This window comes from Nerophis lumbriciformis, linkage group LG27 (assembly GCF_033978685.3).
Source record: "Nerophis lumbriciformis linkage group LG27, RoL_Nlum_v2.1, whole genome shotgun sequence".
Taxonomy (NCBI): Eukaryota; Metazoa; Chordata; class Actinopteri; order Syngnathiformes; family Syngnathidae; genus Nerophis; species Nerophis lumbriciformis.
In genome coordinates, this window is record NC_084574.2 from 12,098,056 (window position 1) to 12,125,496 (window position 27,441).

At 38.4% G+C, this 27,441-nt stretch overlaps 1 protein-coding gene across 1 annotated transcript in view; it reads right to left on the minus strand.

Moving 5' to 3' along the window:
- LOC133570156 (cytoplasmic phosphatidylinositol transfer protein 1-like) overlaps window positions 1–22,757 on the minus strand; it is a 152,409-nt gene extending 129,652 nt beyond the window's left edge. Inside the window, exon 1 of the mRNA XM_061922866.2 lies at window positions 22,523–22,757. Within this exon, the coding sequence (XP_061778850.2) occupies window positions 22,523–22,717 (195 nt within the window). The 5' untranslated portion in view covers window positions 22,718–22,757. The remainder of the gene's footprint in view (window positions 1–22,522) is intronic.
- Between the last annotated feature and the right edge of the window lie 4,684 nt (window positions 22,758–27,441).

Genomic DNA, 27,441 nt, shown 5'->3' on the forward strand with positions numbered 1-27,441 from the left:
CAGGATCAGGTGTTGCCTGCACGTCCATGTGCCAACTGGCTGAAGACAAACGCGTCTGTCTGCGTTTTCATATCAACAACGTAAGCCCTCTGTCCACATGCAGGTGGCTCGATTAGAGTTACATGACTAAGGCCAAGAGAGGATTTAGGAATTAACGTTTTTTTTTTTGCAAGTGAAGCTACATTATATTACTAGAAATTAATTTTGTCTAGGTCAGTCCTGGCAAGGCCAAGTCTTTTCTGAGCCAGCAGCCCAGGTGTCCCTTCGGCCATCCATCTGGGCACTCAGTCACCCAGCCCAGCCTCCTCTTATTTAAAGAGCAATTCATTCCCAAAACCACCTAAACATATTTTTCAGCCTGCCAGATGTACACAAAACAAGCATCACTTTCAAAAAGACCTTATTGGACATACGTCCTTTTAAAATCTGATATAAATTTAAATCTTTCCTCCTAATTAATATATTTAATTCAGTCATTCTCTTTGAGATTACAGTTCCAGAAGCCTAACCCAGCCGACTATGGGTGAAAGGCAGGGTACTCCCTGGACTTGTCACCATTTAATCACAGGGTGAAAACTGTATAGACCAGGGGTGCTCATTACGTCGATCGCGATCTACCGGTCGATCTCGGAGGGTGTGTCAGTCGATCACCAAAAAAATAGTCCTAAAAAGGAGCGATCATAAATCTTCACTATCACGTCACTTTTGTCACTTGATTGACATTCACGGCACCCGAGGGTCTTCTGAGATGACGCTGGCTGCTGCCAGCTCATTAAAATTACAGACTGGAAGGCGAGAAACACTTTATTTCAACAGACTCTGGCGCCGTACCTGTCGTGAAAACTCCAAAGACCGACTGCACAGTTGCACAATAAAAGCTCTGCTTCATCCTGCCTGCGCTACCAAAATAAGAGTCTCAGAAAGCTGGCGTGCACAAGCTAGCAAGCTACGGAGTTTGCCGACAATGTATTTCTTGTAAAGTGTATACAAAGGAGTACGGAAGCTGGACAAATAAGATGCCAAAAACCAACCACTTTCATGTGGTATTGGACAGAAAGGAGGGCTTTTTTTCTCCTCCATTCGAAAATGCGGACGTTATCACCACTGTCTGATTCCAATCAATGCAAGTCATCAGAATCAGGTAATACACCAACTTATATTCTTGTCTTCATGAAAGAAAGGAATCTATATGTGTTAAACATGCTTGTATTATCTTTAACCACCTTTACTTGTTAACAATATTAACTATATGTGTTAAACATGCTTGTATTATCTTTAACCACCTTTAAGTTGTTAACAATATTAACTATATGTGTTAAACATGCTTGTATTATCATTAAACACCTTTAACTTGTTAACAATATTAACTATATGCATTAAACATGCTTGTATTATCTTTAAACACATTTAACTTGTTAACAATATTAACTATATGTATTAAACATACTTGTATTATCATTAAACACCTTTAATGTATTAACAATATTAACTATATGTGTTAAACATGCTTGCATTATCATTAAACACCTTTAACTTGTTAACAAAAACATATAGTTCATAAATAAGTAAATATAAATTATATATATATGAATGAGGTAGATCCCCACGACTTGATCAATTGAAAAGTAGCTCGCCTGCAGAAAAAGTGTGAGCACCCCTGGTATAGACTAACCATTCAAATTCCCCACCCATGAAATATTTAGTTTCCAAATGATGTAACACCATGTTTTTTCTTTTTTTTAGACTGCGGAGGGGAAGCGGGACTACCAAAAAAAAGCATGGGAAGAACATGGAAACTCCAAACGGAAAGGTCAAACTTGGATTACATCCTGGCTGTGAGGCAAACATTTAAATCAGTCATGGAACTCCATTTAAAAAAAAAAAATAGCATTTGTATTGAGTAAGACTGTTTGACTGGACACAATTTGTAATGATATTCAATTCAAAAGGATTGTGGTTGACGAGTGAATCAAGGAGTGGATGTGTGAACTTTAAACCGCTGACAAGTGTGTGGTCCATCAGTCCATTGCAAACAAACTGATGTTGTAACAATGTGTACCGTATTTTTTTATTTTTTTATTTAGTTTATTTGGAACATGAACACACTTACATCATAATACATCACACAATTTCATATCATTTCATTTTACATCATGCCCGAAAAGGAGTAGGAAGAAGCAAAGCTTATTTAATGCTACCCCTTTCCCACTTCAAAGCGTTTACAAATATATAGAATCATTTACTGACCTTTTTATATAATAAAATAACATCTATGAATTAGTATACAACAATTTTGTAATATGTAATTAATTAATTCAGTCATTATTAACATACTGAGATGAAGAATATCTTATTTTCAATAAGGTTGGAAGTATTTCTCATAATTCTTCTTTGTACTCTGTAAGCACTATTATTTTGAACAACCTCTTAAACTGGATCATATCAGTACAATTTTTAACTTCTTTACTTAATCAATTCCATAATTTAATTCCACATACTGATATGCTAAAAGTTCTAAGTGTTGTACGTGCATATAAATGTTTTAAATTATTTTTTCCTCTAAGGTTATATTTCTCCTCTTTAGTTGAGAAGAATTGTTGTACATTCTTTGGTAGCAGGTTATAGTTTGCTTTGTACATCATTTTAGCTGTTTGCAATTTTACCAAATCACCGAATTTTAATATTTTTGACTTAATAAATAAAGGGGTTGTATGTTCTCTATATCCAACATTATGTATTATTCTAACTGATCTTTTTTGTAACACGGTTAGCGAATGTAGCGCACATTTGTAGTTATTTCCCCATATTTCTGCACAATAACTCAGATATGGTAACACTAGCGAGCAGTAGAGAATATGTAGTGATTTTTGGCCCAGGACATATTTTGCTTTATTCATTATTGAAATGTTTTTTGCCACCTTATGTTGTATGTTTTGTATATGAGATTTCCAGTTCATTTGATCATCTATTAATACTCCCAAAAATCTAGTTTCTTTTACCCTTTCTATGTGTACTCCGTCTATTTGTATTCGTGTATGATGCTCTTTTCTACTATTACCAAATAGCATTATTTTAGTTTTACTGAGATTCAAAGAGTCTGTTTTTGTCAAACCATCTTTTTAATTTGTTCATTTCTTCTGGTATTATCTTCTGTGTGCTCTATCCTGAACAGAAAGCAGTTGTGTCGTCCGCAAATAAAACCAACTTTAAGTCATTCGTAACCTTACAAATGTCGTTTATACAAAGATTGAACAATCTTGGTCCCAGTATTGATCCCTGGTGTACACCACAGGATATATCTAGCCGTGTTGACATATTTTCACTCATCTTCACATATTGCTTCCTGTTGGTTAAATAACTTCTTACCCAATTCAATACCAAACCTCTGATGCCATATCGTTCTAATTTTCGTATTAAAATATCATGATTAATTGTGTCAAATGCTTTTGTTAAGTCCATGAATACTGCCGCCGCACGTTCTTTACCATCTATTGCATTGGTAATTTCCTCTGTTATTTTGATTAATGCTATTGATGTTGAGATATTTGCTCGGAATCCATATTGGTTCTCCACAAGCGTCCCACTTTTGTTAATAAATAAATCTAATCGCCTATTGAATAATTTTTCCATGATTTTGGAGAATTGTGGAAGTAATGAAACTGGTCTGTAGTTAGTAAACTGTTGTACGTCTCCATTCTTATAAATTGGTACGACTTTTGCAATTTTCATTATGTCAGGGAATTTGCCAGTTAAAAATGATACATTGGTGATATTTTTTGGACTAGATTAGAATAACTATTAAATTAAAATTGAAAAAGTTGATAGTCACTTTACGTTCGAATGTATTTTTTTTTTTTAATTTAGATCCTTTGTGTACCGTAATTTTCGGACTATAGAAGGTTAGAATAACTATTAAATTAAAATTGAAAAAGTTGATAATCACTTTACGTTCGAATGTATTTATTTTTTTAATTTAGATCCTTTGTGTACCGTAATTTTCGGACTATAGAAGGTTAGAATAACTATTAAATTAAAATTGAAAAAGTTGATAATCACTTTACGTTCAAATTTATAATTTTTTTTAATTTAGATCCTTTGTGTCCCGTAATTTTCGGACCATAGAAGGTTAGAATAACTATTAAATTAAAATTTAAAAAGTTGATAATCACTTTACGTTCAAATTTATTTATTTTTTTAATTTAAATCCTTTGTGTACCGTAATTTTCGAAATATAGAAGGTTAGAATTACTGTATTAAATTAAAATAGAAAAACTATATATATATATTGACCTTACCTTCTAATTTTTGTAATTAGATCCTTTGCAGGTAGCTTATTTGGGGCCCTAAGCTGAATTTTATTTGGAGGTCCCTCACTCCCATTATAATATATAAGTGCTATTTTCCTATGCTTTGAACCCCGCAGCTTATTAAACAGTGCGGCTAATTTATGGATTTCACTTACAGCCATAATGTTTTGGATTAAAAAAAAAAAGTTTAACACTGACAGACACTGAAAAAGTGTGTTAATGTTTGTGCTATGGCGTCAGATATTTTTAGACAAATTGTATTTTGTACATATTGCCACAGTTGTACATTTTAAAATATTTAGACAGGTACATGTGTGTGGTCACAAATTTAACAGTGCCTGTAACATGCTTAGGGTCTACCGGCGAATGCGGTCTTCGTCCTCCTCATCCTCATACTTTGGCGCACTGAGGTCACATTCTTCTATGTCAGAGTTGAGGGGATATGGGGTTGCAAAACATTCGCATTCCAGACTTTTGGAGCATGTTGGTAATAAAGGTTTTTCATTCCCTGCAGCGGCTGTTTCCTTTTTCGATAGCAGAGTCTAATTGGCTTTCAACAAGGTGTGTGCATTTCATGGCCTCTTCTCCAAGATGATGGTGTGTGCAAAGTACTTTGATTTAATGTGAACAATTTCATTGGTCTAGCCAGACCCCTTCAGCAATTTCATTGGCCTGATGGGACGTGGCCCATTATTGGCTGAATGAGAAGCTTGTGAACCCGGAAAAAAATAATAAATTAGGGAAATAAAGTAACGGATTATAGACCGGAAATGACGGTATGTTCGGAAGAGCTTAGTTTTGGGTGTTAAACAATGAACATAACATTTAGCTTCTACATCAAAAGTATTCAGCTTTGGGTATAAAATCCTACCCTTTTTAATATTGTAGTGTGCTAAATGGCATAATGTCAAAATAAGCCAGATTTTGACCATTTTTGTGCGAGATGAAATGTTTAAAAACTACAGTATAAACCTGTTGAAATACTGTCTGTGTACTAGGGTTGTACGGTATAGGTATAGTACCGCGATACTAATGAATCATATTCGGTACTATAGCGCCTCTAAAAAGTACCAGACCCACACCCCTCAATATACTATACTACTATATAGTAGTATCTAGTCGATACTACTATAATAACATCGATATGTTTTAGCATCACAAAATCTTTTTTTTTTTTTTTTAAGTTATATTATGTTTATAAACACAGGAAAAATGGCCCTGGACACATGAGTACTTTGAATATGACCAATGTATCGGATTGATACCCAAATCTGTGGTATCATCCACAACTAATGTAAAGCATCCAAACAGAAGAATAAGTGATAATTACATTTTAACAGAAGTGTAGATAGAACATGTTAAAAGAGAAAGCAAGCAGATATTAACAGTAAATGAACAAGTTGATTAATAATTCATTTTCTACCACTTGTCCTTAATAATTTTGACAAAATAAAATAATGATAAATGACAATATGTTACTGCAAATGTCAGCAGCTAAATTACTAATAAAAGACAAGTTGTTTTGTACGTTCACTATTTTATTTAAGGACAAACTTGCTATAAGAAACATGTTTAATGTGCCGTTAGATTTTTTTGTTAAAATAAAGCCAATAATGCAATTTTTTGTGGTGCCCTTATTTAGAAAAGTATTGAAAATTACCGAAAAACATTTTGGTACCGGTACCAAAATATTGGTATCGGGACAACACTAGTGTGTACCATACCCTAATGAATTGTACATTTCCTCATCTAATGACTTGAGTAAAAATTATGAAAAATATACCCTTATTTGGTTGAAAAATTGCACTCGCGTAAAAGATTCCTTCAAAAAAGGATGCCCAATGTCAAAGCTCAGTACATCCAAAACCGATTTCTGTGTTGTACATTCACACAAATATGCAGTGTTGTAAAATCCGATAGGGGATGCATTACTCCAGTGGTTCTCAAATGGGGGTACGCGTACCCCTGGGGGTACTTGAAGGTATGCCAAGGGGTACATGAAATTTTTTTAATATTCTAAAAATAGCTACAATTCAAAAATCCTTTATAAATATGTTTATTGAATAATACTTCAACAAAATATGAATGTAAGTTCATAAACTGAACATCAAATCAAGTAGGCTATTCCATTCATTACAATGCAACAATACAATATTCAGTGTTGACAGCTAGATTTTGTGTGGACATGTTCCATAAATATTGATGTTAAAGATGTATTTTTTTGTGAAGAAATGTTTAGAATTAAGTTCATGAATCCAGATGGATCTCTATTACAATCCCCAAAGAGGGCACTTTAAGTTGATAATTACTTCTATGTGTAGAAATCTTTATTTATAATTGAATCACTTGTTTATTTTTCAACAAGTTTTTAGTTATTTTTATATCTTTTTTTCCAAATAGTTCAAGAAAGACTACTACAAATTAGCAATATTTTGCACTGTTATACAATTTAATAAATCAGAAACTGATGACATAGTGCTGTATTCTACTTCTTTATCTCTTTTTTTCCAACGAAAAATGCTTTGCTCTGATTAGGGGGTACTTGAATTAAAAAAAATGTTCAAAGGGGGTACATCACTGAAAAAAGGTTGAGAACCACTGCATTACTCGACTGAACTGTGGCACCGCTTGTTAACGTTATCGCTGTGGCAAATTTTGCATTAAGATACCGTAGCCTTGAAAGGCTTCAAAGACAAGCATTTGCACAAAATTCAGCTCTTCAACACTTTAATCAAACCTTATTGTTCAAAAGCATTTGCCATCCATACAAAATAATGCCACCCTATCACAATGAAAGGGAAGGATGTCTGCTTTGAGTCAAAACAAGTGCATAAGAACATTGGAGAGCATTTATATATTACTGTAGCTTTTTGGTAAATGCAAATACACGATGGCCCTGGGATACACGGTTTAAGATGTAAGATTATGTAAAGCCAACAAGCAGCCCTGAAACGTACCTTTAGTCTGACCTTTACCGTAGCAACAACTGCACTGAACTGGCATATTATAGTTAAAAGTATTTTTTGTAGATTCATGGTCAGTGCTGCTGGAGGCAAATGCTGACTAAGGGCAGTCAGGTTTGCATGGCATCAACATTTTTTTTATTTTTTTTTGAGTGAGCTTGCAAATTAAATGAGTGTGTCAGCTTAAGACACGGAGGTGTATGTGAAATCCTCTGCAAAGGGGAAAGACAGTGGTAGACTGACTGACTGGTTGTAGCCATCTATGCTACTGTGATGGTCACAGATGGATTCAACCAGTCAGTTCATAGGGACAGGCAAAATGCAGGATATATGGATATTAGGGGTGTAACGGTACGTGTATTTGTATTGAACAGTTTCGGTACGGGGGTTTCGGTTAGGAGGTGTACCGAACGAGTTTCCACACGGACATATTAAGTAGCGTACCGCACGTTGTGTAAACAATGCACACCGAGGCACAACACATGGCATGCTGGCAGCGACAACATGTAAAAGCCAGAGCTGGAAGACCCTCCTGCCTCGTTAAGATCTCCCGTTTGGGAACACTTTGGCTGCGCGATACAACAATGGAGGACGGAGGTTTGCAGACATTGTTCAGCAGCTGCTTCTGACAACACGTCAAACATGCTAACCCATTTGAAGCGTCACCACCGCATTCAAGCAGCCTCTCCTCGGCGAGTCAGGCAGGGCTAAAGCAAAAACATATGTTTGTATAGCAGCAGATTTAAGACCATATTGCATTAGAAACTAGATTTTGAACCACTTCTATGGTGGAAGAACAATGAGCCCATATATCCTCTTACTGCCAAGTTAGTCAGGCTGGGGGGGGGGGGAGAAAAGTTAATCTGAGGCTGAGTTGACTTGAAACTGCTTAATGTTGCACTTTTTATATGTAGAAGAAATGTTTTGTCTTTTTTTATTTTTTATTTGAGCAACAACTTGAGGCAGTTTATTGTTGATTAACGTGGACCCCGCCTTAAACAAGTTAAAAAACTTATTGGGGTGTTACCATTTAGTGGTAATTGTACGGAATATGTACTGTACAATCTACTAATAAAAGTCTCAATCAATCAATCAAAAAAAGCACTTTATATGTAGAAAAGTTTTGATAAGAAACCATTCTGAGCCTTATCGTATTTAGTTTTTATTTTATATATGTTGATCACATTAACCCTAGCAATAGACCCTGTGTGTATATGTATGTTATGCCATTGTTTACAACTTTGGTAAATAAATAACCAAAAAGTGTATTTTGTTGTTTTCTTACTATACCGAAAATGAACCGAACCGTGACCTCTAAACCGAGGTACGTACCGAACCGAAACTTTTGTGTACCGTTACACCCCTAATAGATATCTATGGAGAAATGTATAGCGATAGAGAAATATAGCATATAAATAAAATAATTTCAAAACAGGTAATAAAGGCTCCTAATTTATCTGCTGATTTATGCCGTAGCGTTACGTAATTTCGGTTAAAATGTAATAAGTATTTACTCGTCTGTTAAGTGAAGTTACTTTTTAGTTTAGTTGAATGTCGATGCATCCAATACCAAGTAATAGAATTGGCCCGACCAATGCTTATACCGTATTTTTCGGATTATAAATCGCAGTTTTTTTTCCATAGTTTGGCCGGGCGGGTGCGATTTATACTCCGGAGCGATTTATGTGTGAAATTAACACATTACCGTAAAATATCAAATATTTATCTCATTCCCTTAAGAGAGACGAGGCGAATGTCAGCAATCGTCACACACACGTCAGCAATAGTCACACACACACGTCAACCAATAAAAATTTGGCGGGGGCGGGTCATGGCAGAAGTGCATTGTGCGTCATGGCAGAAGTGCATTGTGGGTCATGGGATGCTACCTGCTACTACGTCCGTAGCTATAAAAATGGATCATTTTAACATTGGCGGTAACTTATAAAAACTGAGAAGGGCTGAACAAAAATGGCACCGAAAAGGAAATCATATACTGCAGATTACAAGCTGTACGTAGTAAAATATGCAGCAGAAAACGGCAAGAGGAAGCGACGCATACCTTTGGAGTTGTCAGAGTTGTTTATAAGTGACACCGAGGAAGAAGATTTCATGGGATTTAGCGATTAGGAGTGACAGATTGTTTGGTAAACGTAAAGCATGTTCTATATGTTATAGTTATTTGAATGACTCTTACCATAATATGTTACGTTAACATACCAGGCACGTTCTCAGTTGGTTATTTATGCCTCATATAACGTACACTTATTCAGCCTGTTGTTCACTATTCTTTATTTATTTTAAATTGCCTTTCAAATGTCTATTCTTGGTGTTGGATTTTATCAAATAAATTTCCCCAAAAAATGAGACTTATACTCCAGTGCGACTTATGTTTTTTTCCTTCTTTATTATGCATTTTCGGCCGGTGCGACGTATACTCCGAAGCGATTTATCATCCGAAAAATACGGTACTTTCAATTTTCTGGATCAATAAATGATAAAAAAATGGAACAAATAATCCGACAAAACAGGACGGGGTGTGACAATATCAATATTTAAATGTCCATACTCCTTTTTATTGCATACAAAATGTATAATATCAATAGCGCAAAAGAACTAAGCAAGAGCAAAAACAACTATTGGCCTTCATTTCCGGAGTTTGTGAACAAAAACCACAAAAAATACAATTGTGACAATACAAAAGGATCAATTTCATCACTGTAGTGTCAATCATACACTAACATTATACTTGGTATCGGACCTGTTGATGCATCAATGCACCCACACCAGTCACATTCAAGGGCTCTAGCTTAGTGTTTTTGTATCCTCCTACAGTGTGTTTAGTACTCCAGTGATAATGGTACTTGTAAGAAAGTCTATTTGCCACCATGTAGGTGAGAATTAGAGATTAATAAGCTGCACTGTAGAGAAGCATCAGCCAGTAACGAGGACGCTACATTGTTAGAATGTGCAAATGTGTGATAATAAAGAAGATAAAATGTAATCACTGTAGTACAGATCATATACTGACACTTGGTCACATACCTGTTGACTACTGTGACGTGTCTTTCATGGCGTGTAATAGGGATGTGTATTTTTGTTGTATTTTATCTTCCATCTATACACATTAGAGAGCAATATATAGTATTTACTATTTTGTTTTTCAATACACTTTACTTCTGTTACTGTATAAAAAACATGCACTGCAACAACGTAATTTCCCCATTGTGGGATAAAAACAAATAAAAAAGGCTATCCTATCAATTCGCACACACACCATTCACATTCAAGAGCATTAGCTTAGTGTTTTTGTATCCTCCTACAGTGTATAGTGTTGCCTTCAGAGCATCCCCTCTTCATTCCTTCCAGAAACAGCTGGGTGTGGCTGGGTGACGCATGATTTTCCCCCTCACAAGACAGAGTAAAGTTCCCTAAAGGAATGGGTATATGATCGCCCCCTGCTTAGTGGAATTTGGATAGTATACTTACAGAAGCTCCAATAAGTTGAAATTCCTAAAAGGTTAGACTTTTCCCAGACCTGAATGTTCCCCATCTGGCATGATCAACCAGACACTGAGTCATCTTGGCTCTTTGTACTCTTTCAATGGAAAAACAGTGTTCCACACTAAAAATGATGTATACCTGCTTGTTATTTATCACATAAACCTTTTCAAAACTGTTAAACAACCCTCATTTAGTGTGACCTACAGCCGACTAGCCGGACTACCATCTTCTTCTATATTTTGATTATGCATTGCTCACCAAGCGCCGACAGTCAGTAAATGCTGCACATTTACGTATAGATTTAGATACTACACGGGGGACGACAGACTGTATTGGCAGGCTAGTATCAATCAATAAAAGTTTACTTGTATAGCCATTAATCACGAATGTCTCAAAGGGCTGCAGAAGCCACAACAACATCCTTGGCTCAGATCGCACATCAGTGCAAGAATGTATGACGATCAATAGCAAAACTATTCTTTTTTTCCTCTGATATACAAATGCAATGATTGTTAACTCCGCCCACTCAGACAAAATTAAATTATTTCTCACAAATTCAATCCTCTAAGCTTTCACTTATTTTTTTCTGCGTCGGCACAAGAATTTGATTTCTAGTACCTAGGGGTGCAACGGTACACAAAAATTTCGGTTCGGTACGTACCTCGGTTTAGAGGTCACGGTTCGGTTCATTGTCGGTATAGTAAGAAAACAAAAATACATTTTTGGGTTATTTACCAAATTTGTAAACAATGGCTTTATCCTTTTAACATTGGGAACACTATAATAATTCTGCCCACATGAATCAACATTAGACTCAAGTTGTTGCTCAGATTAAATAAAATGACAAAACTTTTCTTCTACATATAAAAAGTGCAACATTAAACAGTTTCAAGTCAACTCATCATGCTTAATTTATTACAGCATTTGGGAAGCCTGTAATTGATTTTTATGTTATAGGTTTATGATAGCAGGGACCCTGCCATTCAAAACTAGGCTGCTCCATTACTAACGATTAATGTAAATGTAATGTAAAAAAAAGCACAATAGCAATAGGAGAGACTATTCATCCCTGAACACCATGGAGTTCGTGTAGGCTTAATGGTGCACTTACATTATTATATCAACTATCAGAGACAGAAACTCTTCACTTAACATAATGTCCTTTTTTGCTGCTACAACACAGCTCAATCAACACAGAAAAAGGTAAAGTGAAATAACAGACAGGGCTTTGCTGTCTGTAACACACACACAGCAAAATGAGCTAACGTTACGCTAAAAGCGAATTAGCCTTCACCTCAAGCCAGGACTGCGAGCGAGCTGAGCTGCCTTTTATATATTTCTAGAACGTCAACAGGCTCATAGTGATGTTACTAGGAGTTGATTAGGAGGTCCATCCATCCATCTTCTTCCGCTTATCCGAGGTCGGGTCGCGAGGGCAGCAGCCAAAGCAGGGAAGCCCAGACTTCCCTCTCCCCAGCCACTTCGTCCAGCTCTTCCTGTGGGACCCCGAGGCGTTCCCAGGCCAGCCGGGAGACAGTCTTCCCAACGTGTCCTGGGTCTTCCCCGCGGCCTCCTACCGGTCGGACGCGCCCTAAACACCTCCCTAGGGAGACGTTCGGGTGGCATCCTGACCAGATGCCCGAACCACCTCATCTGGCTCCTCTCGATGTGGAGGAGCAGCGGCTTTACTTTGAGCTCCCCCCGGATAGCAGAGCTTCTCACCCTATCTCTAAGGGAGAGCCCCGCCACCCGGCGGAGGAAACTCATTTCGGCCGCTTGTACCCGTGATCTTGTCCTTTCTGTCGTAACCCAAAGATCAACCGGTAAATTGAGAGCTTTGCCTTCCGGCTCAGCTCCTTCTTCACCACAACGGATCGATACAGCGTCCGCATTACTGAAGACGCCGCACCGATCCGCCTGTCGATCTCACGATCCACTCTTCCCTCACTCGTGAACAAGACTCCGAGGTACTTGAACTCCTCCACTTGGGGCAAGATCTCCTCCCCAAACTGGGAGGTGTTTATTATAATTTGGGGAGAGTCCGCTGCCTGATGCTTACCTGCTAAACGTTAAGCACTGACGACATGCGCTCTGAATACGCACTGCTGATTGGCTGTTACCGCTCTGCGTGTAACCAATCAGATGGTGGTGTGGGTGGGACAATGCTGGGTGCTGTGTAGTGTACTGACAGAGACAAGAGACAGAAAGCGGAGCAGCTTGTTAAGACTTTAGCTTAGGCGGCTACTTCATACGTTCGTGTGGAAACACGTTCGGTACCGAAATGGTTCAATACAAAAACACGTACTGTTACACCCCTACTTATACCAAATGGTTAAGAAAATAATCCATGTTCTTTTCCAGACTTCATTGAAACATATCCCAATTGACTAGATACTGTATTACATCAGGCAATAGCCAAAAATAAAGTACACTAGTATGTGTTGTTATACAAACAATTCCCAAATCTGTGGTGTGTCTACTGAAGAATGCAGACACACCTTAGCAGGTTGAAGGGGAAAAAAGAGAATCAAGTCAGAGATGTGGACTCATAAAAAGGACTCATTTGTTCTGGCATTGCATAATTGTTTCCGCGGCATTTACAACATGTGGAACTTGCGTAAATAAACACAGCAAAAACAAGTCCAACATCTGCAGTTGTGATGACGCGCGATGACGCAACAGTGTCACACAGCGGACAGAAAGCGCTTTCCTGGAGACAATACCGGCTGAGGCATGACCTTGTCTGACTAGGAAGAACACATACCCTTAATTTCCAACTCCTCCCTTGTCTACTTCTATACGTTTATCCAAATATCACGTGTCGTCTATTTGCGCTCGCTTTGTTTTCCTTTTATGCATCTGACACTGAAGACTCCTTCCTTCCTCACAGTTCGGACAGGCAGGAAACTTTTAAGACACAAGGGATGACGTTGACATTCTGTGCGGCTGCGATAAGAACACAAACCAGTAGCCTCTCCAACTCCCTCCTGGATCATTTAAAAGATGTTTTTCCCCATTGAAGAACGTTTATGGGGATGATGGGCTCTATTTTTTTCAAGTTTAGTAACACGCCATTTCTGCTCTCAAGTTTGCCGTAGCATTATTTCTCACAAAAGTATACACTTAACATTTCAGCACCCAACGTTTTGTTTGAGATATTTGACGTCAGTTATCAAAGTTAAATAAAACATTAAGTGCAGGGTTCCCCCCCCCGACATGTAATCGATTGCGGCGAAATAAAAAACATGCCACACCTTAAAAGAATGTTTTTGTTTTGACATGAAAACAAATTCAGGTAACATATTGTATTAAGGATTTAAAGGGGAACATTATCACCAGACCTATGTAAGCGTCAATATATACCTTGATGTTGCAGGAAAAAGACCTTTTTTTTTTTTTTTTAACCGATTTCCGAACTCTAAATGGGTGAATTTTGGTGAATTAAACGCCTTTCTAATATTCGCTCTCGGAGCGATGACGTCACAACGTGGCGTCACATCGGGAAGCAATCCGCCATTTTCTCAAACACCGAGTCAAATCAGCTCTGTTATTTTCCTTTTTTTCGACTGTTTTCCGTAACTTGGAGACATCATGCCTCGTCGGTGTGTTGTCGGAGGGTGTAACAACACGAACAGGGACGGATTCAAGTTGCACCAGTGGCCCAAAGATGCGAAAGTGGCAACAAATTGGACGTTTGTTCCGCACACTTTACCGACAAAAGCTATGCTACGACAGAGATGGCAAGAATGTGTGGATATCCTGCGACACTCAAAGCAGATGCATTTCCAACGATAAAGTCAAAGAAATCTGCCGCTAGACCCCCATTGAATCTGCCGGAGTGTGTGAGCAATTCAGGGACAAAGGACCTCGGTAGCACGGCAAGCAATGGCGGCAGTTTGTTCCCGCAGACGAGCGAGCTAAACCCCCTATCGACCCTAGCTTCCCTGGCCTGCTGACATCAACTCCAAAACTGGACAGATCAGCTTTCAGGAAAAGAGCGCGGATGAGGGTATGTCTACAGAATATATTAATTGATGAAAATTGGGCTGTCTGCACTCTCAAAGTGCATGTTGTTGCCAAATGTATTTCATATGCTGTAAACCTAGTTCATAGTTGTTAGTTTCCTTTAATGCCAAACAAACACATACCAATCGTTGGTTAGAAGGCGATCGCCAAATTCGTCCTCGCTTTCTCCCGTGTCGCTGGCTGTTGTGTCGTTTGTCGGTTTCGCTTGCATACGGTTCAAACCGATATGGCTCAATAGCTTCAGTTTCTTCTTCAATTTCGTTTTCGCTACCTGCCTCCACACTACAACCATCCGTTTCAATACATTCGTAATCTGTTGAATCGCTTAAGCCGCTGAAATCCGAGTCTGAATCCGAGCTAATGTCGCTATACCTTGCTATTCTATCCGCCATGTTTGTTTGTATCGGCATCACTATGTGACGTCACAGGAAAATGGACGGGTGTATAGAACGATGGTTAAAATCAGGCACTTTGAAGCTTTTTTTAGGGATATTGCGTGATGGGTAAAATTTTGAAAAAAACTTAGAAAAATAAAAGCCACTGGGAACTGATTTTTAATGGTTTTAACCCTTCTGAAATTGTGATAATGTTCCCCTTTAAAGATCTAAAAAAATTATTTGGGAATGTCCAGCTGGCCAGATTGAAAAGCTTAACGGGCCGCCTTAGTTTGCCCAGGTCTGTGTTAGATAAAACTCTCGAACTTACAAAACCAAATATAAATAAAAATGTGTGCTGATTTTTTTTTCTATAAAAATGATAGGATTAATGGCTACAAAATGATCATGTTTTTTAAGCTTTTCAAACTACGGCCCGCGGACCGTAGTTTGGGGACCCCTGCTTTAGACGGTTGTGCCACTAGCAGTACGCGGGCGCCATCTACTGGTATACCAAAGAAGTCTGTAAATATGTACTGTATATGGAGTATCATTGTTGACGTTTGGGCATAGTGTGTAATGTTGCATTGTCCAAAATAATAAATATATTTGTTAAATAAAACCCTCTGGCTTGTTTTTGATGAATACTTGGGCCTACCACGCTACTGTATTTTGATGTTGGCCAATATTGGTGGTATTTTGAAAGAGTTTTCTGGTGAAAAAGTCTGAGAACCACTGGAATAAAATAATGTGTGCCGATTTTTTTATCAAAATTGAGGTGGCCAGGATAAAAGTCTACAATGATCACATTTTGTAGTGCATAGCTTTTCGAAGTGTGGTTTGAAGCATGATACTGCTTGGTAATATTGAAGCTCCCTTGTTCTTCATACTGTAATTTTTGTTGCAAAATTGCTAGATCAGGGGTGTCAAACTCATTTTAGCTCAGGGGCCACATGGAGGAAAATCTGCGCACTCGGGCTGGACTATTAAAATCATGGCATTAAAACTAAAAAATAAAGACAACATCAGATAGATTTATTTGTCTTACTTTGGCCAAAAATAGAACAAACCTGAAAATATTACAATAAAAATACAGAAAAAAATACTGGCAGCGGTAAAGTTTAGATCCATGAAGGAAAGAAAAAAATTGAATGAATGATTAAAACTGAATTAATTCACATATGCATAAAAATGTGTTTTGTATTAGTTTTTTTTTTATGAATTAAGTAACGTTTATGACAACCTTCTTCCCAAAACAATATAGAATGTTAGATATAACAGGACATTTATCATTTGTTTTCAAAACGGTTACAAAAAAGTGTGACCCCATAATTATACTTTGGGACCCCATTTTTATGACTATGGGTTCCTCGGGACCCCATTTTGAAGATTCCTAGCGCCAACACTGATTGAGTATTGGTGCGAGCAAAATAGCAGCAGGCGACTCTAACACTAATCAAATACCATCCCGGGGGCCATAGATCTTTCATTCTTGACTTTGACACCCCTGTGCTGGATATTAGGGGCCACAAAAAAACAAAAACTGATTTACATCTGAATCGCGATTCTTATTCATTCCGATTCCAACTCGATTCATGATTTTCAAAATTGATTAAAAATATATTTTCCTTTTATAAGAATCAATTTTAAAAAGGCTACTTAGGCCAGAAGGAGCTTTTCTAACTCATTAGAATTATTATACCAAATAAGATGCGCTCCAGCACCCCCATTTTGAAGGGACAAGCGGTAGAAAATGGATGGATGGATATTGCGAGGATCAGTTTGAATGGAATAGTCATCCCCCAAAACGGTTACAAAAAAGTGGGACCCCATTTTTATGACTATGGGGTCGCTGGAACCCCATTTTGAAAATTCCTAGCGCCAACACTGATGGAGTATTGGTGCGTGCAAAACAGCAGCAGGCGGCTGTGGCCTGCGGGCCGGTTCTAATACTAATCAAATATAATCCCGGGGGCCAAAGATCATTCATTCTTGACTTTGACACCCCTGTGCTGGATATTAGGGGGTACAAAAAAAGCTGATTTACATCTGAATCGCGATTCTTATTCATTCCATTTTCTAAATCGATTCATGATTTTCAAAATTGATTAAAAAACATTTTCCTTTTCTAAGAATCAATTTAAAAAAAAAAAAAAAGGTTATTTAGGCCAGAAGGAGCTTTTCTAACTTGTTTCGTTAGAATTATTATACCAAATATATGGAGAGGATCGGTTTGAATCGAGAATCGATGCTGAATCGAATAGTCATCCCCCAAAACGGTTACAAAAAAGTGGGACCCCATAAATGTACGGTGGAACCCCATTTTTATGACTGGGACCTCATTTTGAAAATTCCTAGCGCCAACACAGAAGGAACTTTTCCAACTCGTTTCATTAGAATTATACCAAATATATGGCGAGAATCCGTAGGAATCGAGAATCGATTCTGAATCTCCCCGGAATCAGGATCAAATCGTTCACAACTCTTAAGTATAATTAAATAAATAAAACAAACTACTCAAATTAAATTTAAAAAAAATGTGACAATCAACATTGCATCACATTTAAAGTTGGACTGCAATCACACACAAAAAAAAGTTTTTTTTTTTTTTATCAACCCTGATGTAAAGTTCCTAATCTTTCACAGGTGCGTCTCATTCCGCTTGTCAGTTGCATGAAGGGGAAAAAAAAATATTAAAAAAAGACTGCCAAAACGCCCCGTTTTTTCTCGGCAAGGCTCCAGATGGTGTCCACAGACCGCACCCACGTTTCACAGTATAACACAGAGACGTGGAACAATATGAACAATGATGGCAATGGATGAGGTGTGGTCATAAATTGATTGCACGTATCAGGGCAATTATTCTCAGCTTCTAATTTTAGACTTGAGTTGTGGGACCTGATTGACAAATAACATGAACATGAACATGAACATGAACATACACGAACACACACGAACACACACACACACACGAGTGCGTGCCTATAAGGCCGCACGTGTGTGTGTGTTCTTGTATTTCTACCCTTCTTGAGACGTCAAGGAAAAGCACCTTTCATGTGAGGACCGGTGAACAAGTTAGGTCTGAAATCATGGTCCCAATACAGAAAACCATTGCATCTAATAGAGAGCCAAATACTAGAGTCCGTGAACATTGCTCCAAAGTCAGGACTTTTGGTTGATTTAATGTGCATACAAAAGTAAACATTGACAGGTGCAAAGGCAGCAATATATGATAAAACAAGACGGCAGCTAAAGAAGGACTTCCCTATTCATCCCCGAAAAAACAAAAAACAGGTGAACAGCTGATTTTACAACTTCCGGTGCTGACGTAAGACAACCCGCATCCCATATGGGACCATAGGATGAACACATACACTATAAAGTTAAAGTACCCATGATTGTCACACACACACACACACACACACACACACACACACACCATCATCATCGGCGGTCGCTCGTGGTCGAGTATGACTGTCCTCCTACTTGGTCCTTGTGGGTCTTCAGGTGGGCGTGGAGGCCGATTCTGGACCCGATTATTCTGGGTCAATGTGGACAAGGGAATGTAGTGGTGGTGGGTTTGGGTTGGGCCTGTTTGGTGGATGCTCTCTCCTTTCTTAGTCTGCGCTTGTCTTGTGCAGCATGGCGGAGGTAGTCATTATATTGCGCGGCACCCTCACAGACAAGGTTTCTCCACATCGTCCTGTCTTTTGCCTTGACTTCCCAAGACTTAAGGTCTATGCGACACTTTGTCAGGTTTGCCTTGATGTTATCCTTAAATCTCTTCTTTTGACCTCCCGGGGCCCGTTTCCCTTCAACAAGCTGGGAATAAAGGACTTGTTTTGGGAGGCGAGAGTCAGGCATGCGGACTACATGGCCAGTCCATCTGAGTTGGTTTTGGGCTATCGTGGCAGTGATGGTGGGCAAGCCAGCCTCCTCCAGGACGCTGGTGTTGGTGCGTCGGTCCTCCCAGCTGATCCTGAGGATTTTTCTGAGACATCTATGATGGTAGGTCTCGAGTGCCTTTAAGTGCCTGCTGTAGGTGGTCCAGGCTTCTGACCCATACAGAAGGGTGGGGAGCACGACTGCTTTGTAGACCAGGATTTTGGTCTTTGCTTGGAGGTCACGGTTCTCGAAGACTCGCTTCCTCAGCCTTGAGAAGGCCCCACTGGCACAGCTGAGGCGGTGGTGAATTTCATCGTCAATGACAGCTTTAGATGACAGGAGGCTCCCGAGATATGGGAAGTGGTCCACATTTTCCAGTCGGATTTTGTCAATTGACAGGTTTGGTGGCAGGACAGGCGCACTACTGTTTGGTGGTGATTGGTGGAGGATTTGGGTTTTCTTTATATTGATGGCAAGACCAAGCTGTTTGTATGCCTTCGCAAAAGCAGACAGAGTGCACTGTAGGTCCTCTTCTGAGAGGGCTATGAGGGCATTATCGTCTGCATACTGCAGCTCCATGATGGATATGGTGGTGGTTTGACCTTTAGCCCTGAAACGGTTGATGTTGAGGAGTTGACCGTCGGTTCTGTACATTATTTCGACTCCCTGGGGCAGATGTATGTTTGTGAGATGAAGGATAGTAGCAACAAAAATGGAAAATAGTGTTGGAGCGATGACACATCCCTGTTTTACACCTGTGTCTACCCTAAAGGGTTCCGTTTCATCTCCACTGCCACTGAGCACTGTGGCTGACATGTTATCATGCAGTAGTCTCAGTACCCGGATGTATTTATCTGGGCAGACCATAGGATGAACACATACACTATTAAGTTAAAGTACCCATGATTGACACACACACACACACACACACACACACACACACACACACACACACACACACACACACACACACACACACACACACACACACACACACACACACACACACACACACACACACACACACACACACACACACACACACACACACACACACACACACACACAGTGTGGATAAATTATCTGCATTTGACCTATCACTCTTGATCAACCCCTGGGAGGTGAGGGGAGCAGTGAGCGACAGCCATGGCCACGCCCGGGAATCATTTTTGGTGATTTAACCCCTAATTCCAACCCTTGATGCTGAGTGCCAAGCAGGGAAGGGGAGCCATTACCTCCCTGCTTGGCACTCAGCATCAAGGGTTGGAAGTGGGGGTTAAATCACCAAAAATGATTCCCGGGCGCGGCCACCGCTGCTGCCCACTGCTCCCCTCCCCTCCCAGGGGGTGATCAAGGGTGATGGGTCAAATGCAGAGAATAATTTCGCCACACCTAGCGTGTGTGACAATAGTTGGTACTTTAACTTAACGGTTGGCTTCTACAGTAAAATTATGACTTTGGTCATCATTTTGCCAAGTGTAATTCCGATTATTATTATAATATTGTCAACATTTTTTGGTTTTCTTTACAGAAAGGGCATAAAACATTTTTTTAAAATATGAATCCGAATTTGATCGAGAGCAGTGGTTCTTAACCTGGGTTCTATCCAACCCTAAGGGTTCGGTGAGTCAGGCTCAGGGGTTCGGCGGAGGTCGAGACACACCCGACTCATCGTGTAAATAAAAACTTCTCTCTATCGGCGTATTACGGATACGACAACAGCAGAAGTCACACCGATTTGCAGGCGTGTAATTTGTTGTGAGTTTATGCACTGTGTTGGTTTTGTTCTTTGAACAAGGTGATGTTCATGCACCAGTAAAAAAACATGGTAACACTTTAGTATGGGGAACATATTTACCTTTAATTAGTTGCTTATTAACATGCAAATGAGTAACATATTGGCTCTTAACTAGTCATTATTAAGTACTTATTAATGCCTTATACGGCATGGTCTTATAACCCTGACCCTAACCAAATAACTCTAAATTAAGTCTTTGTTACTTAGAATATGTTCCCCATACTAAAGTGTTACCAAAAACATAACTTTGTCTTGAATTTGAAAAAAAAACATTGTATGTTTCACAAAGGAAGGGTTCTGAAACTGGTGGGGTTCGGTACCTCAAACAAGGTTAAGAACCACTGATCTAGAGATTTAAATGTTGATAGTCTGTATAAACTGGGACCAACTGATGGAGGCCCGAAAGGTTAAAAAAAAAAAAACTACAGTACAGGCCAAAAGTTTGGACACACCTTCTCATTAACACAACTGATGGTCCCAAACGCCATTGATTAAGCAAGAAATTCCACTAATCAACCCTGATAAGGCACACCTGTGAAGTGAAAACATTTTGGGGGGGGAATTTCTTATAAAATTGTGACTTTTGTCGAGTAAAATGACGACTCTTTTCATAAAACTGACAACGTTTTAAGCTTTTCTTGTAAAATTGCGATTGAGTAAAAACTCCAACTATTATCATAACATCGCACAAATCTTCAGCTTTTCTCGTAAAATGACGACTTTTATCATAACACTGCCAAAGTTACACGTTTTTCTTGTGAAACTGACCTTTTTCTTGTGAAATTCCAACTCATTTTTCACAACAAGCTTTTTTTATATTGGCATAGTATGTATATATTATTCATGTTGTAAATACACATCTTTATATATCTAGAAAGGGTGGTCCTAAAGAGTTAGGCATTTTTCAGAAGGTCTTAAGAAGGTAAAAACATACAATAGTGTGTGTGTGTGTGTGTGTGTGTGTGTGTGTAGAATAGAATGGACTTTGTCATTATATTTGCATATAACGAGATTAAGGACTCCAATTTAAGGTGCGGTAGTGGGAACAAATATGGAGTATAAATAAATAAATAATAAAATAAATTACACAACAGGCAATAAAGAAAAAAAACTAACAATTGAAATAAACAGATGACTACAATCCAATAAAAATAATAAGCAATCATGTACAATATACAAAACACTATAGAAATACAAAATACTGTACAATATACAGAACAAGATAAGAGTACCGTGTGTGTGTGTGTGTGTGTGTGTGTGTGTGTGTGTGTGTGTGTGTGTATTTGCACTCCACGGTTGACCTCGTGCAGCTAATCACCTAATAATGAGTGGGCACAGTACACACACCACCATAAGGTTTGCACAGCAAACATTATGGTGTGTGTGTGTGTGTGTGTGAGTGTACTGTTCTCACTCATTATTAGGTGATTAGCTGCACGAGGTCAACCGTGTAGTGAAAGTTCTCACACACACACACACACACACACACACACACACACACACACACACACACACACACACACACACACACACACACACACACACACACACACACACACACACACACACACACACACACACACACACAATTAAGTAAGTGAGTAAGTAATTAAGGAAGGAAACTTCACACAAGCAGAAAATGACAAAATAAAAGCCCAAACTCACCTCCTCCACAGTAAGAGGCATGCATATCCTGTACTCCTTCAGCAACATCTTCTCGCGTGTCCCGATAGATGTCTCAGCCCTCGGCGGGGAAAAAAATAAGCAAAAACCAAAAAAAAAGAAAACTCCTCCGCGACGTGTCAGCGCCAGTGGGAGGACGGCTTCCAAAGTAAGGTCCGACTTCAAGACTTCGTTCATCCGACCCGGCGTGGGCGAGCCTAGCAGCGGAAGGTGTGACAGTGGCAAGCGAGCAGCGAGTTGTGGATTTTGTGCCTTTTATGACGCGCCACGAACACGCAGCCCGTGAGCACTTCCGGGAAAGAGTTGGGCTGGCGCTTCAAAATAAGAGCGTGTGGGGTTTCCAAGTTAGACTTCAAATGAAATGAAATGAAATCAACAATATGATTTGCCTGAGAAGCTAAGTAATTCATAAATTAATATTTATGTAAATTAAAATTATTCAGTTCCATATCATATGTTGTAACTTTGACCTGTGATTGTTTCCCTTAAATCCCGTCTCTACCATTTGTTGAGTTTTGTTGGCCCGCAGCATATTGTGCAAACAAAATCCAATAAAAAAGTAAGAATGTAAGAAAAAAGAGAATTAATGTATTGCAATGAGAAAACAATTGATACTAATAACTAGGGATGTCCGATAATGGCTTTTTGCCAATATCAGATATTCCGATATTGTCTTGTCTCTTAGTTACCGATACCGATATATACAGTCGTGGAATTAACACATTATTATGCTTAATTTGGACAACAAGGTATGGTGAAGATAAGGTGCTTTTTTTTATTTTTATTAATAAAATAAAATAAGATAAATCAATTAAAAACATTTTCTTGAATAAAAAAGAAAGTAAAACAATATAAAAACAGTTACATAGAAACTAGTAATTAATGACAATGAGTAAAAATAACTGTTAAAGGTTAATACTATTAGTGGACCAGCAGCACGCACAATCATGTGTGCTTACGGACTGTATCCCTTGCAGACTTTATTGATATATATTGATATATAATGTAGGAACCAGAATATTAATAACAGAAAGAAACAACCCTTTTGTGTGAATGAGTGTGAAAGAGTGTAAATGGGGGAGGGAGGTTGTTTGGGTTGGTGTACTAATTGTAAGTGTATCTTGTGTTTTTTATGTTGATTTAATAAAAAATTTAAAAAACGATACCAATAATTTAAAAAAACGATACCGATAATTTCCGATATTACATTTTAAAGCATTTATCGGCCGATAATATTATCGGACATCTCTACTAATAACTCATAATGAGCTCATAATGGTTGGAAACTAGCTTTGAAGCCAAAATGTTGATCAATGTGCGTTGTACCTGTTCAAATAAACTAGCAAAATGAAAAACAAAAATAGTTGTAATATTACGCTTTGTCACCTACAAAAAATTTGTCTTTGGATATACAGTATATGTCTTTTTTAGTATTTTTAAAAATTGTTTACAAAATTAAAAATATCTAAAACAGCCTCCACATGCTTTGACTGTTTACGGCAGTCCTGGGCAATTATTTTGACTTGGGGGGCCAAATTTAGAGGAAAAAAATGTGTCTGCGGGCCGGTATATCTATTTTTAGGAAAACTAATACAAAACCTCACAATTATGTCTGAATGCTAAAAACGTTATGACAGACCGCTTTCAAAAACGGAATGGAATTGTACATGTACACCCAGAATGTACATGAAAATAAAGAATGTGGGATTTACAATATTAACTATGAAGGATAAAACACTGAATATTGCATACTTGCCAACCCTCCCGGATTTTCCGGGAGACTCCCGAAATTCAGCGCCTCTCCCGAAAACCTCCCGGAAGAAATTTTCTCCCGAAAATCTCCCGGAATTCAGCCGGAGCTGGAGGCCACGCCCCCTCCAGCTCCATGCGGAACTGAGTCCAGTGTGCGCACACAAGGAGACGAAGCAGAAGAATGAGACCATAGTCGAAAAGCGCAGGGGAGACACTTCTCCAGGGCTGATGTTTGCTCGGGGCAACACCCTTCACCTTACCCGGCAGTGGGTCTCCACAGCGGACGACTTTAGGGTGAATGATAAGTCCAGCGATTAGTTGCAAATCTTGCTTTATTGATTGCTTGCACACAGCCAATCCAACACAAAACCAACTAGTCCCTCCCAGCATTTACCTATCGCTCCCTCTCTTCTCTCGCCCACACACTCACTGACGTCACTCACCTCACATGCTGTCACCTATTAAAGGGCCACACACACACATACTCTACTCTCATAACACACAGTACAGTTAGTAGAACAACTGTGTTTTCATTACTGTGTATTTGATAGGTGCTATTGCCCCGGAATTGTATTGCATTGTACTTTCAAGTACAACAATGAGTAGATGAGTGTTATGTGTGTGTGTATATGTGCAAATAAATGAACACTGAAATTCAAGTATTTCTTTTATTTATATTTAATAAAATAAATAAATATATATATAGCTAGAATTCACTGAAAGTCAAGTATTTCACATATATATACATATATATATATATATATATATATATATATATATATATATATATATATATATATATATATATATATATATATATATATATATATATATATATGAAATACTCGAGTTCAATCAATCAATCAATGTTTATTTATATAGCCCTAAATCACAAGTGTCTCAAAGGGCTGCACAAGCCACAACGACATCCTCGGTACAAAGCCCACATAAGGGCAAGGAAAAACTCACCCCAGTGGGACGTCGATGTGAATTACTATTAACCACGCCCCCCGCCCCAACCACGCCCCCCACCCCCGACCACGCCCCCCCCACCCCCCACCTCCCGAAATCGGAGGTCTCAAGGTTGGCAAGTATGGAATATTGACAACATATGAAGGTCACCCCCCCTCTCCATCCACATATTTTACAACCAAGCGAAACACAACAAAAATGCAACAAACACAGCAAAATATGAACGCGAAGGGGTAAAAGAAAAAAAACACCTACGATCTGATATATCACTAAGCTTTAGAACTTTGTTGTAAAAAAATCTCCTTCCGCGTCTGTCCCTGACACCCGCATTTCAGGCTGGTCGCTCTGGAAACACTCTGTGGAAACGCTCCCCACCCACACTGCTTGGTCTGAGCTGCTGTGACTTAGATTACCATAGTAACTAATTAGATTACCATAGTAACTAGTATATCATGCAAAAGTGCAGATTCCAACCATTGAAACACATGCACATCATAATGGCAGCTACAGTTTACATCTTAAAAATCTAAAAAACACTTATTTGGGAATGTCCGGCGGGCCAGATTGAAAAGCTTAACAGGCCGCATGTGGCCCCCGGGCCTTAATTTGCCCAGGTCTGGTTTACGGTATGTGGCCCTTTGTGGAAAAAGTTTGGACGCCCCTGGTTGAATTATTTTTTTTTTTTTTTTTTTTTTGCAATGTGAGCCGTACAAATGAATAAAAGTTTAGAAGTAGTAAAGTAATTTTGACGTAAAGATGGAAGCTGTTTATTCGTCAGTCTACTATAAAATACTTCCATGCTTGGAACAAAACAGGTTACATAGCGTCCAGCATCAAATAATAAACATGAAGATATTGCACCACAAGTCAAGTGAATATTGCAGTACAAGTAAAATACAGTGATACAAAAAAAAAGGTAGTGGTATTTGGCAGGATGTTGTGCATTTGTGTCAGGTGGTATTCAGTGTGAAATAATACACACGTTAAAGACACAGGCAAACATTTTCTGGTATGGGAAATCAACTGTTACTATTTTTTTCTGGAATTAAGTAATCAATATTGGTCATTATTATTATTCTATTGCAATATTGGCGATTAATGAAACACAAGGAAATATTAAACAATTATTATATTCATATTAAATAAAAACAACTATGCATTTTAATTATAAATAATGTGCACTGTTTACTGTGCAGTGCACTTTTAAGTTCAAATGGGTGTTTTATTTTGAAATGTGGACCGGCTGTAGAATAGTTCAATGCCACTGTGAGAAATGCCGTAAAAACGCATACTTTGAAACCACGCATCCTTTTGCGACCATGTGCCAACGTTTTTTTATTTTCATTTTCAGCTTTTGTCTTTACAAATACAAACACAAAAATAGTGTTGTCTTCTCTATTACAAATATGCTGCAAATATGCATCTGAAAAAAAATGTTTTGTTTTTTTAATGTATTAATTTGTGAAACCCCCACTTTTAAATATGACTAAAATAAGTTGAGGAGAAGTCACAAGACCTCCATCATATACAAAAAAAATAAAAAAAAAGATTTTAGGAAGCTGAAGCCACTCAAAATGGAACAGGAAGTGAAGATGACTGCCTACCTTGCATTGGGTCTGTCAGCTGACTCAAGTGTGCTGATGTCATGGTCACTGTGGCACTTTGTGGAGTTTCCCCCAAGTGTATTGATTACTTGTTTAATTAATCCATTTAATTTTAATAATTTAATTAAATATTAATGTAATTTTAATTAAATTATTTAATTAAATAATACATTTAATAATTATCAAATATTGTTGTCCATCTCCCTAATTAAAGCACAGGGCGTGAAACAAGTATCACACACACACACGGTATGAAATGTTAAAAAATGCAAAATGCTGACTTCACTGACATCTGATTCATAATTGTCCATACAGCAAAATTCCAACACACATTTTCGTATTGCCGATGCTGCCAAAGCGTGCCGTGACACTGCGATCAGAAAGCATTCGATATTTCACCCACAAATATGCTCAATCTGAAACAAGATAATACAGTACTCTACATCAGTGGTTCTCAACCTTTTTTCAGTGATGTACCCCCTGTGAACATTTTTTTAATTCTAGTACCCCCCTAATCAGAGCAAAGCATTTTTGGTTGAAAAAAGCACTATGTCATCAGTTTCTGATTTATTA